The sequence below is a fragment of the Aquarana catesbeiana genome, linkage group LG11 (assembly GCF_042186555.1).
Source record: "Aquarana catesbeiana isolate 2022-GZ linkage group LG11, ASM4218655v1, whole genome shotgun sequence".
Lineage (NCBI taxonomy): Eukaryota > Metazoa > Chordata > Amphibia > Anura > Ranidae > Aquarana > Aquarana catesbeiana.
Window position 1 is genome coordinate 92,105,378 of NC_133334.1, and position 12,387 is coordinate 92,117,764.

At 37.2% G+C, this 12,387-nt stretch overlaps 1 protein-coding gene across 42 annotated transcripts in view; it reads left to right on the forward strand.

Moving 5' to 3' along the window:
* LOC141112193 (uncharacterized) overlaps positions 1-12,387 on the forward strand; it is a 114,168-nt gene that overhangs the window by 23,023 nt on the left and 78,758 nt on the right. For all 42 annotated transcript variants that reach the window (XM_073604738.1, XM_073604746.1, XM_073604754.1 and 39 more), the window contains exons 14-22: positions 2,711-2,821; positions 2,970-3,039; positions 3,930-4,067; positions 6,124-6,288; positions 7,671-7,765; positions 8,094-8,220; positions 8,350-8,605; positions 9,483-9,535; positions 10,788-10,888. In XM_073604738.1, coding sequence (XP_073460839.1) covers positions 2,711-2,821; positions 2,970-3,039; positions 3,930-4,067; positions 6,124-6,288; positions 7,671-7,765; positions 8,094-8,220; positions 8,350-8,605; positions 9,483-9,535; positions 10,788-10,888 — 1,116 coding nt within the window. The remainder of the gene's footprint in view (positions 1-2,710; positions 2,822-2,969; positions 3,040-3,929; positions 4,068-6,123; positions 6,289-7,670; positions 7,766-8,093; positions 8,221-8,349; positions 8,606-9,482; positions 9,536-10,787; positions 10,889-12,387) is intronic.

Genomic DNA, 12,387 nt, shown 5'->3' on the forward strand with positions numbered 1-12,387 from the left:
GTGAACTAGAAGTGCACTGCAAATGCACTTGGAGGTGCAGTCGCTGTAGATCTGCGGGGGACATGTAGGAAAAAATAAAAAACTGAATTTTTGTTCGCTCATGATTGGATGATAGAAATCAGCAGAGCTTCCCCTCATTTCAGATCTTTCCCTCAGATCTACAGCGACTGCACTTCCAAGTGCACTGCAAGTGCACTTGTAGTGCACAGTGGATTTGCCTATAGTAAATAAACCCCATAGTTAACAAATTAACTGCAGAGAACAGTCTTCCTTGCCATGCATGCAAAAAGGACGATGTCCTAAATACCTAATGGCTAATTAACAGAGTATTGTTTAAGGTAATGTCAGGTAATAGTTATAGATGTTCTGTGTGATGTTCCCATGTGTATTTATGAAACCATATAGATTCCTGTAAATACTCCCCGTGCTAGTGCCTGGCTGTCTCTGACTTCAATATTTCAAGTTACTAACCCGAAAAAGAAGTGCAGCACCAGGGCAGATTAAAGTGATGTTTAAATTAATTTGCATAATTGTTAAAAGTATTTAAACCAATACATCATCTATCACAAGCAGGCAACTAGCATTTCTATAAATGGATGTCAATAATATACAAATTTCCTTTAACAACCATTGTCGCACAAATGTACTGGTTACACACTTTGCCATCAAATGACTGAATCATTCAGATAGTTTAACATGTACTAATCATAATTTAGAGTGGTAAGGAAGGCAAATTTATGTTTTATATGATACATTTTTTAGGAACAAAAATATCCTATAACAACAGTTTTCAAATCCCCAAGAACCCTTTGATAACACATAATTATAGATGAATGTTTGTCAAAGGGGTATACTTCCTAACAATTTAGTATCTGAAATTAGTACAGCTTTAAAGCACAAGTTCAATTTTATAAACTCTTCTTCTTGGCTTGGAAATCTGAAGGGCAAACATTTCAGCAAACACTAAGGCCCCTTTCACACTGGGGCGGGGGTAAAATGGTGCTATTTTTAGCGCCACTTTACCGTCGTTTTAGCGGAGGTATTCGGCCGCTAGCAGTGTGCTTTTACCCACAACTAGCGGCCGCGAAAGGGTTAAAACCACCGCAAAGCGCTGCACAGCAGCACTATGCTGGCGGTATAGCCGCGCTGCCCCATTGATTTCAATGTGCAGGAGCGGTGATGGAGTGGTGTATACACCGCTTCTTCACCGCTCCAAAGATGCTGCTAGCAGGACTTTTTTTACGCGTCCTGACAGCGCAGCACTCCAGTGTGAAAGTCCTCGGGGCTTTCATATTGGAGAGACAGCAGCAGCTGTTTCAGGGTGCTTTGCAGGCGCTATTTTTAGTGCTGTAGTGCCTGCAAAGCGCCCCAGTGTGAAAGGGGTCTTACAAAGAAATGAACAAGATCTGGGTAGCTTTCTGAAAGCTCTTAAATTAGACAAATAAGGACATTGGGAGTTATTTACGAAAGGCAAATCCACTTTGCACTACAAGTGCACTTGAAAGTGCAGTCGCTGTAAATCTGAGGGGTAGATCTGAAATGAGGGGAAGCTCTGCTGATTTTATCATCCAATCATGTGCAAGCTAAAATGCTGTTTTTATTTTCCTTGCATGTTCCCCTCGGATTTACAGCGAATGCACTTCCAAGTGCATTTGCCTTTCGTTAATAACCCCCACTTTGTTAAACTTTTACATTGTTATACTAGTGTAATTTTCCTTTCGAGGCCAGCTGTATATGCCGTTATCCAACCGTATCCTCTACCTGTCAGAACTAAAATGGCTTTAAGGCTGCTTCAGCTGAACACGCTCTGCACTGATTATACAGTATATACATATATATATATATATATATATATAGAGTAAATTATAATTATATAATACTTACTAAAATACACAAAGAATTCCCACAAACAAATTGCCTGACTTGAGTTATACTATAAGTAGGGATGCACTGATACCATTTTTTTTACAATGAGTACGAGTACCGATACTTTTTTTTAGTACTCGCCGATACCAATTACCAATACCTACCGCAACTGATTTGTTTTCACTTCAGCTGTCAGCAATGGTATAAAGCATTGAAAAGTTGTTTACAAATGAAATAAATAGATTTTTTTTTTTAATTTTGCGCTTTTTCAATGTGAAATGTGTAAATATATGTTAATATATATGTGTGAAAATATTCACTACCAAAGCAAACAAAAACAAGTTTTAAAAACTAAAATAGACGTGAACAAAAAAAAGCAGGAAAATAATTAAATGGAGGAGAATAGGGAGTTAATTAAGGCTGATTAGAGTAAATTAAGGGTTCATAAGGCGTTAAACAGAGGAACATTTGTTCATCCCTTTGATCTGCAAATGCAGAAACAGAAAGATTCAAAAAGAAACAATGTTTCTTTTTATTTTAGTGTTTCAGTGGCTGAGCAATGTTGTCAATAAACATTGCCAGCTGCTTTTTTTTTTTGATAGCTTCAATTACCGGATTTCTTTAACACTTCAGCTGTCAACAGGGCAGACCCACAGACAGCTCAAAGAACCGAGGTTCTTCAGGTATCAGTGCATTTGCAGGAGTACCGATACTTGTGCAAATACTCGGCAACCCTAATTATAAGGATTATTCATTTTCATTTCTTGCAAAATATCTTGTGGTTCAGTGTGTCTGCATTTGCAGTATGACTTCTTTCATTAATGCACTCCCCTTTTTTTTATAGAGTTGCAACAACAACAAATTTAGTGTTCTGGGAGAACTGTTGAATTGTGGTAATTCCGACACAGAGACCTGTTTAAAGAGTGTTGCCCTCAGTTTGAATGATGGACAAGATGTAAGTTCAATGAGATAATACCACCATGTTTTGGTTGTTTTGGTGACAGTTTCATATATACATTACACCCAATCATTAGATAATCAAATAAACCCTTCAACAATGAATATATGCAAATAGCTTATTTATTTTTAAAATCTCTTAACAGGTCATTTATATTAAACCATGTGGCAGTGTGTATGTCAACTCAATGTACACTCAGTTACCAGTCTCTACAGGTATGTTTCAAAGCCCTGATAGTAACAAAAGTTCACACAATGCAAACTTTCATATTCCTCCTCTTTGTTTATTTATCTTGAATGTGGAAAGGATGTGTCACTGTATTAGTTTCATATTATCAAGTTGTTATTCCCAGACACATTCATCTTCCTATTTACAACCCCCCTCCATAGACAGAACTACTTATATTGCCACTGACATACAGGGATTGATTTACTAAAGGCAAATAGACTGTGCACTTTGCAAAGTGCAGTTGACTCTGCAAGTGCAGTTGCTCCAAAGCTTAGTAAATGAGGGAAAGCTTCACTTTGCAAAAAGTACCCAATCACGTGCAAAGAAAGTAACAAAAACAAACAGCATTTTTGCTTGCACATTATTGGATGATGGAAGTCAGCAGAGCTTCTGCTCATTTACCAAGCTCTGGAGCAACTTCTCTTGCAAAGTGCAACTGCAATAAAAGATTATTTGCCTTCAGTAAATCAACCCCATAGTATCCATGATGTTTAGTACACATTAATATATACTATTCATGGTAGTATATTGATTCTTTTAAAAACCAAAGTGTAAATAAAGGAAGATGTTATAAAAAGAGCAGTTGCCTCTGACTACTGTTAACAATATTAAGGAGTGATAATTCTCTTCAGGTATTTGCCTATGTGCAAATACTGCATTTTATCTCTTTTTTTCCCCTCTTCATGCCCTTCTCTCTCCTTATTTAAGCTATAAATCATCCAATTACCTCAAAGAGAGACATGAATTATGAGAATCTCCAGCAGGAGAATAACTACGCTTCTCTTAGAGCAACCCTCTAACATACATACTGATATAAATGACCCACTAAATAACTTTCTGTGCATTAAAAAAATATAAATATATGTTTGATCCACAGCTAGTGTTACTATTTTCCAACCATCATCATTTTACATCATTGTGCAAACCAAGATTGGAATCCAACTCCAAATCCAGCTCACCCCCACTATGCAACTTTACATCAATGTTGATCCATCCTACAAGAGCCAAGTGTGCGGTGAGTAATAATAAATAAAATACAGTAAAATAAAACTGTCAAAAAGCAAAGAAAACATCATATGCCACATTACGATCATTCAAAGTGTCCTTGTTAAACCTCTCTTATAAAGGCATAAATGCAAGTTCTGTAACCTTTTGATGTAGTATACATCAAAATACAAATACAGTATTTATTATTTTCATTGTGACACGGTTTACGTGATATGGGCTATGCTAAGTATTTAATGCAACTATTATACTACTATTGTTTTTGAACTGGCATCTCTATCTCTTAATTTGACCTGGAGTAGTAGCATCATTATGTAAATATACTTTATGTAAAAGACCATTTGAAGCCTCAAAATAGCTAATAAGGTGTCTGTTTATGGTGAAATCTAGCTATATACAGACATACTATTTAGGTACACAATGGGGTTTATTTACTAAAGCTGGAAATTGCAAAATCAGGCTCACTTCTGCATAGAAACCAATGAGCTTCCATGTTTTATTACCAAAGCTTAATTGAACAAGCTGGGGTTAGAAGCTCATTGGTTTCTATGCAGCAGTGAGCCTGATTTTGCACTTTCCAGCTTTAGTAAATAAACCACATTGTGTACTTAAAAGTGGGGTATGCCTGTAGATGTCAGCTTGAATATTATGGGTTCTGTTTTCCTCTCCCACTGCTAAACAAGAATTCCTCTATGCTCACTCCTTTGCCCAAAGATCTGCATTCTTAACCTGCTCTGAAACTTGGCATCAGCTGTGAGACATCTCCATTAACAGCAGCAGCATAAGAAAACTGCCACTTGCAGGGCAGACCTATTGCTGTGTGTGATGTAGCAGTCTTATGCCCTGTACACACGGTCGGACATTAATCGGACATTCCGACAACAAAGTCCATGGATTTTTTCTGACGGATGTTGGCTCAAACTTGTCTTGCATACACATGGTCGCACAAAGTTGTCAGACAATCCGATCGTTCTGAACGCGGTGACGTAAAACACGTACGTCGGGACTATAAACGAGGCAGTAACCAATAGCTTTTGTCTCTTAATTTATTCTGAGCATGCGTGGCACTTTGTGCATTGGATTTGTGTACACAAGATTGGAATTTCCGACAACGGATTTTGTTGTCGGAAAATTTTATAGCAAGCTCTCAAACTTTGTGTGTCAGAAATTCCTATGGAAAATGTGTGATGGAGCCTACACACGGTCGGAATTTCCGACAACAAGGTCCTATCACACATTTTCCATCGGAAAATCCTATCATGTGTACAGGGCATTAGAATTAGCACTGCTTTAGGGATTCAGGCAGAGGAAGGTAAAAGGTAATATCTTGTGACAGGTTCCCTTTAAAGTTCTATCAGACACTACTAGACTTTACTAGACCACAGACTTTTTTTTTGTTAAAATATATGTCAATTAAATAACATTTGCAGTACAATTTTGAAATACATGCACAATGCTTTACAGACCCTGCAAGTGCAGATAAAATACCTGTTGATCTGTACTCAGCAACTAATTTCCTGTTGAGGGCTGACAGTGCAGAACCTTTTTGTGGACTGAAATAACAAGAAATGGTGTCAGCCCTGCCCATTTGTCATTTGTTAAACTACTAAATCCCTTCCAATATACTCAGCTCTGCAACATGGAGCGTAATTGTTCTGTTGTTCCATTTATCTGCCAGGAGTGAGGAATGTCCTGGGTAAGCTACAAGTTAACAGAGTCATAGTTTTACACAAGGTTATGGGCTGCCTGTATGGTAGAGCTGTTTTGCCCAGCACTGTCACATTATGCGCATAAAGTGTATTTATATCCTTTGTATCTATTGATGAATACATATTAATGCAGGTTTTTGTGCCTGGCATTCAGCTTTAGCAGCAAAGACACAGATCAAAGCACTTACACTAGGTGTCACTAGACTCCATCAGGATGAAATAAATTTGGCTCTTGACTGATCTGATCTTTTAAAGAGAGTTCACATGTATTAAGCTGAAAATCAAATAGCATGAAAAGCTTTTTTTTAAACTGAAACAAAGTAAAAATAACAGTTTTTTTGTACATTTTTTGTATAGGTCTTTGTGGAAACTTCAACAACATTCAAGCTGATGATTTCCAAATACTCAGTGGAGTGGTTGAAGGAAATGCTGCAGCATTTGCCAACACCTGGAAGACCCAAGCTAGCTGTTCCAATGTTAACACCAATTTTGAAAACCCTTGCTCTCTTAGCATTGAAAATGGTAAGTCCCTGTCTCCAACTCAGATTAGTTTTTCCTTTCTAACTTAGGTTAAACCTCCCCTTTCCTTGTTCTTAAGTTACAAAACATGCTAAAGAATTTATGATATTTACTTTTGTGGAAGGTACCTGACTTGTTTGCCAGATCTGTAGTGCAAGTATTCATTTCGACTCATATTCCATCATTGAGTGTAGTGGCTGTTCTCTTTACCCCAAGTAGCTGGTTGGCATTGCATGGTCTGATATATGCCATCTGAAAATATGGTATTGTGCATGCATAGCCACAGGCTATGTAAGAAGGATGAAAATGTAAGATCCTTGTGTAAACGATTATCCCTAGCATGCATCAAACATCTATACATCTATCAGAAGCAAAAGGAAAAATAGGTGATAACAATGCAATAAGAGGTGCAATCCTATCACCTCTATACATACAATCAATTCACCACTTCGAGCTATTGAAAATAAAACAAATAAAGAAACCTCTTTTTTACCGATTTGTTGGAGTAAACTTGTAGATTGTAAATTTTTTGTACATATATGTAGTGTCTTGACTTGCTGTTATAAGCTGTATATACCCAGTACTCTAGACATCCACTTGTCTTTATATGGCAAAAAGTGCATTTTCTAGTAATTTTTGCTGCACTAGTCTTTGAGTCCCTTGTCATCTGTATACTTTAGGTGCAGTACATTGGGGGAGATTTACTAAAACTGGAGCACACAGAATTTGGTGCAGCTGTGCATAGTAACCAATGAGCTTCTAAGTTCGGCTTGTTCAATTAAACTTTGACAATAAAATCTATAAGCTGATTGGTTACTATGCACAACTTCACCAATTTTTTTGTGTACAGTTTTAGTAAATCCCCCTAACTTTATGCATGTGGCTTGTTCTACGTGCATTTTCCATGCATTTTTCATATGTTACCATAGAACTCTAAGCAATTTGTGCTTTTTCGGTAACCCCATCCAAGATGCTAAAAACAGTTTTTTTTTGTTTTTTTATCATGCTGCATCCACACTACACCTAAATAGTGTATCTATTAACAGGCCAACATCATATACCTGCTCCCATGCCCATACTAAACAATGTACTTTGATTTATCGTAGTAAAAATTAGTTTTCCCCTTACTACATCTTCACCATTCAGAGAACAGGCATGCTTTAGTCTTTAATGCAAAAAAAAATGCTCATTATATGATTTATTAAAACTAGTAGACTGATAAATGTATTGAAAATGGGGAAAGTAAACATTTGAATAATAATTCACTGTAGCCTTTGTTAATGTAAATAAATGTCTAAACTACGGTAAGCACTAAAAAGGTTTATTGTGATTTTTACTATTAATATGGGTTTATTGTATTAACTTTCCTTATTTTTCATCTGCAGAGCAATATGCTTCCCACTGGTGTTCAATGCTTAATGACCCTGATGGACCTTTTGTAGATTGCTTTTCAGCAGTTAATCCAGACTCCTTCCAAGCGGTATGCTTTTCACTCATTTATTTATTTATTCTTTGAAGGGTCTCCAAACTATGGCCTTCCAGTTGTTCAGGAACTACAATTCCCATCATGCCTAGTCATGTCTGTGAATGTCAGAGTTTTACAATGCCTCATGGGATGTGTAATTCCTCAACAGATGAAGGGCCATAGTTTGGAGATCCCTGCTTTATTCCACTCACTATACTTTCTCTATAATAATCTGAAGGGGGGGGGGGTCAACTTTTAATATTGTTTTCAGTTGAAATGGTGCCAGTACTAATACATGGTGCTATATAGATAAGAAATTTGAACAGTGCTCCTGTTTCTGCAGAGGTGTATGTTTGATTCATGTAACTGCGAGAAGAGTGAAGAATGCATGTGCGCCGCGCTGTCCTCCTACGTACACGCTTGTGCTGCAGAGGGGATCTATCTGAGAGGATGGAGAAAGAATGTATGCCGTAAGTATTTAGTAACTAATATAAGAAAAAGAGATAATTGTAGCCCTGTTCTTGCTGTAGATGTACATGCTCATTTGCCCCTATATAAATATGTACACCGAAAATATTTTTTTTCTGTTTAAACCTTAGAACTGTACACAACTACCTGCCCCAAGTCCCTGACTTACAGTTACTATGTCAACGCTTGCCAGCCAACTTGCCGCTCCCTTAGTGATCCTGACATCACCTGTGATATCTCCTTCATACCTATTGATGGCTGTGTCTGTCAAAATGGAACCTACATGGATGACAGTGGAGTGTGCGTACGTCAGTCAGCTTGTCCTTGCTATTACAAGGGAACCGCAGTGCCACCCGGAGAGGTGGTTCATGACAATGGAGCTCAGTGGTAAGGATTTCATTAATTGACTGTGAATTGGCCTTTTCAGTTCTGTGAATATATTGGATATTTTGTGATGTTTAGCATGGAGACATTTCTTGGCAAACTATTTAAGATGTCTCTTTTTTAAACTGAAGTGGGTGTTAGCTTTAATTCTTATAAAATCCAATAATTTAAGTTCAATTTTAACTCCAGCCAAGCACTTAAATGCACAGTTGGAATACTGGAATGTATCATAATTTTTCCTGCCAAAACATGTGTAATTTATTTGAGCTATTCTTATGATTTGCATAAACCTTTCAAACTGTGTAACCAAAGGGTGATACCACAGTTCAAAGCCTGCAGCTTCCTTTTGCAACTCTTCATCTCTAACCTGTTTAAAGGATTATAATAGACCATTGCCACCCTGGTAAAGATGTGCATGTGCTCTCCCATCTCTTGTAAACCTAAAATACCTCTCCCTCCAGTGCCCCCTATATGTTAGGATGATGGCACTGTGCAGTGTAATAGTGTGATTGGCTCACAGTGTTGCTGCTTCCACTCTCAGATGTGCAAACAATTAACTAATCATAGTAAAGATACATTTTGGATAATTATTTTAATTTAAAATACATTTAATGGCGTTAACTGTTTAAAGACTGTGCATGCATATACAAGTACCATCTGGTATACATGTGTATGAGACGATATATCAGTTGGGTACAGTGGCAAATGGACGCATGCCCTTTGTGCCCACAAAATATTGGTCATTTTAATTGTGTAAAAGAGTATTTCCCTACTTTAAATCAGCTTGTGTAAAGATTATGCTACTGGAGATTAAATCTGTCCAAAAATGTACACATATAAAGGATACACCAGTTTTAACTTGTTCATTTTAATATTGCAGCACATGTTCAATGGGCAAACTGGACTGCATTGGGCAAACAACCCCAACGACAGGTAAGAATATATATTTAACCTTGATTTAGCAACATGGAACAAAGTTGTTTTTGCCTAAAAAAAGTATCTGTTGCTTATGAAAATGTTGTGAATATAGTCTGTTTTATAACAAATCAGTGACAAATTAGATAACATGGGACTGTTAACATGCATTTAAATCCAACGTTTTTTTTTTAGTTTTGGACAAAGTAGGAAAGAATGAGAAATAACTGTAGAGTTTTTTACTGCTGTCTTCCCTACTGGGAAAATTCACCCTCTCTCTGTGCCCTGGTGACTATGTCAGTAGGACTAAAAGAGTAGTTGGTGACTGGAAAAACTTCCAGAAGAGGTTGTGAGTCATCAACAACAAGTTAATTTAAACTTGTTTGGGGAAACAAAGAGCTATACTCAGAAAAAAGGTTACCAAAAAAACAAAACAAAAAAAGCAAAAAAAAGGCCGATTCGGTGGACCACTTGGTCTTTTTCTATCTCCTCTCTTCAATGTTTGTGTGACTGAAATGAAATCCAAAATTGTAAGTTGCTGCTAGAACATGAATAAAGGGTAAATCTTCCATAGTGAAGACTTGTTCCAGTGATAATTATCTGGGAGAAATTTCATCTCACTTCTTGTTGTGTGTATGGCAGAAAACGTGAAAGTAATTCAATGAGGGTTGGAAAAAACCCTTACAGGTTTACCTAGTCTCTACCCTATCCAAAAAATAAACAAAAAGGTTTTGGCTTTGGATATGCTTGTTACACTGGTTTTTGTAATGAAGTTTTATTGCAACCCTTTCCTTTATCAATATTTCAAAAACAATGCTGCCAATTGTGAATAATTTGGCATATACATTACACAACTTACCACTGCATAATAAGTGAATAAAAAAGTTTCTATTGTGGTTGCCACCATTTTACTTCTCACACAGTATGGAGAAAGTGAGGTCATGCTGTCAGTCACAGACGCCTTGACAAAGACCCCTCTGCTGTTCATATGATTGTCATGTGTCACTGCTCTCTGCAGATGTTAGCAGTGTAGTTAGTGGTTTGAGATGGAGATAAGGCCTCAGCTGTTGACTGTTAATAAAGAGTCTAAATTTGCATCATAGAAACCATGCTGGTTAGTCTTAGGCTGCACGTTTTGAAGAATGGGTGCATTTCAAATTGCTTATTAAGATGAAGCCACCATGTGTACATGTTTAGAGAAGAAAAAAGTTCATTGTAAATGTTAGAAATATTTTGTCAAGTATTAATTAGTTGTGTTATTATTATGCAGCTTGTCAGTCCCCTATGGTGTACTTTGACTGTACTAATCAACCTACCGGCACAAAGGGATCTGAGTGTCAGAAGAGTTGCCAAACCCTTGACATGAACTGCGTAAGTAATCCTCTAGAGAAGCCTTATTGATATATTTTTTTCGCTAGCTGAGTTAATAATATGGTCCTTACATTATAGTTACATGATACTGGAATTGGGAAAAATATGGAAGCCAACATTGCTGACTTCCTTCTAAAATTGTTTGTTGCCTGACTGTTAAGCCGCCCCTTTATGCCCCTGTATTACTGGCTTAGATAAATTAAGACACTGACTCAGAACAAGCATGCAGGCCAGGAAAATTAGAGTGAAGCATTTCTAAACTGCACAAATTAGTAATTTAGACAGTACTGAGGCCATTGGATGAGAGCCAGAGAACTGCAATGTCTCCATACTTCCTCACTACATGTTTACATGACTACAAGTGATTTACCTAACTGCAGTGGACTGGATGATATAACCAAGGTGTAGGGAAGAAGAGTGAATGATTATGGATACTTGAGTCAATCTTTGAGATCTATTGGCTCTCTGTAGGCAATATTCGTACCCTAGGAATGTTGAGTTGGCCCTGTATGCTGCTTTACTGCTGCCATTATTAGTGCATTCTAATATCACAAAAGCAGAATTCAAGACACAGGTTTTTGTTAATCTTGTATTACCAAGAGAGGGTGCAGAGCAGGATAACGTTCTTGCTGCTGGATTATCAACAATAGCAGTTGCCATAAAAACAGTCACTGGGGCCAGATTTATTCTTTTTTCTTTCCTTCTTCCTTGTGCCACTTCCCCCTATTTCCCCAAAACACATATATAATACATATTGTTCCAGAATGAAATAAATACATAACACCAACTAAGAGGATTTAATATTAGTTATTGTTAAAAAAATAGAACAAACAAAATTAAAACCCCCGACACTTACCAGAAATATGTCCACATGGGTAAAATCAGACCTGTACTGACACTAGCAGAAACACGCTTGCATAGATAATTGTGCTGACAACCAGAAACATGTAAACAGAGACACAATCAGAACCATGCTGACACTAGCAGAAATGTGTCTACAGAAACACAGTCAGTACCATATTTACACAACCAGAAACATGTCCGAGCCAAAATTAATACCTTTCTGATATTATAAATTGGGAAAAACATGCAGTAGCAATCTCTAAATTATCGTCCAAATGATTGTGTCCTAGTGAACAGCATTCAGTGGATTATGTCACTACATGTCAGGGGGGTGGAGTTATTTCAGGAACATAGGAGTGGACTGTAAATGTGCCATAACTAGCAGTGCCAATGCTGTGTAGGTGCCACTAACAATGGCCACATCACACATTAGAGGAAAAGGGTGGCAGCTTTGGCGCCCTAGGCCATGGCTTATGTGGCCTACCCAGAAATCCAGTACTGCCAATAACTACACATCATAGGTATGTTAAAGTAGCCAGTAATAATTTTTTTATTGGGTTGAATATGTTTTCTATATGCATTGCATTATTTTTTTTACAAAAATAGGCTAACAGAATTTTTTTTTTTTTGTTTAGTTTTGAATCGAGTGAGCAAAG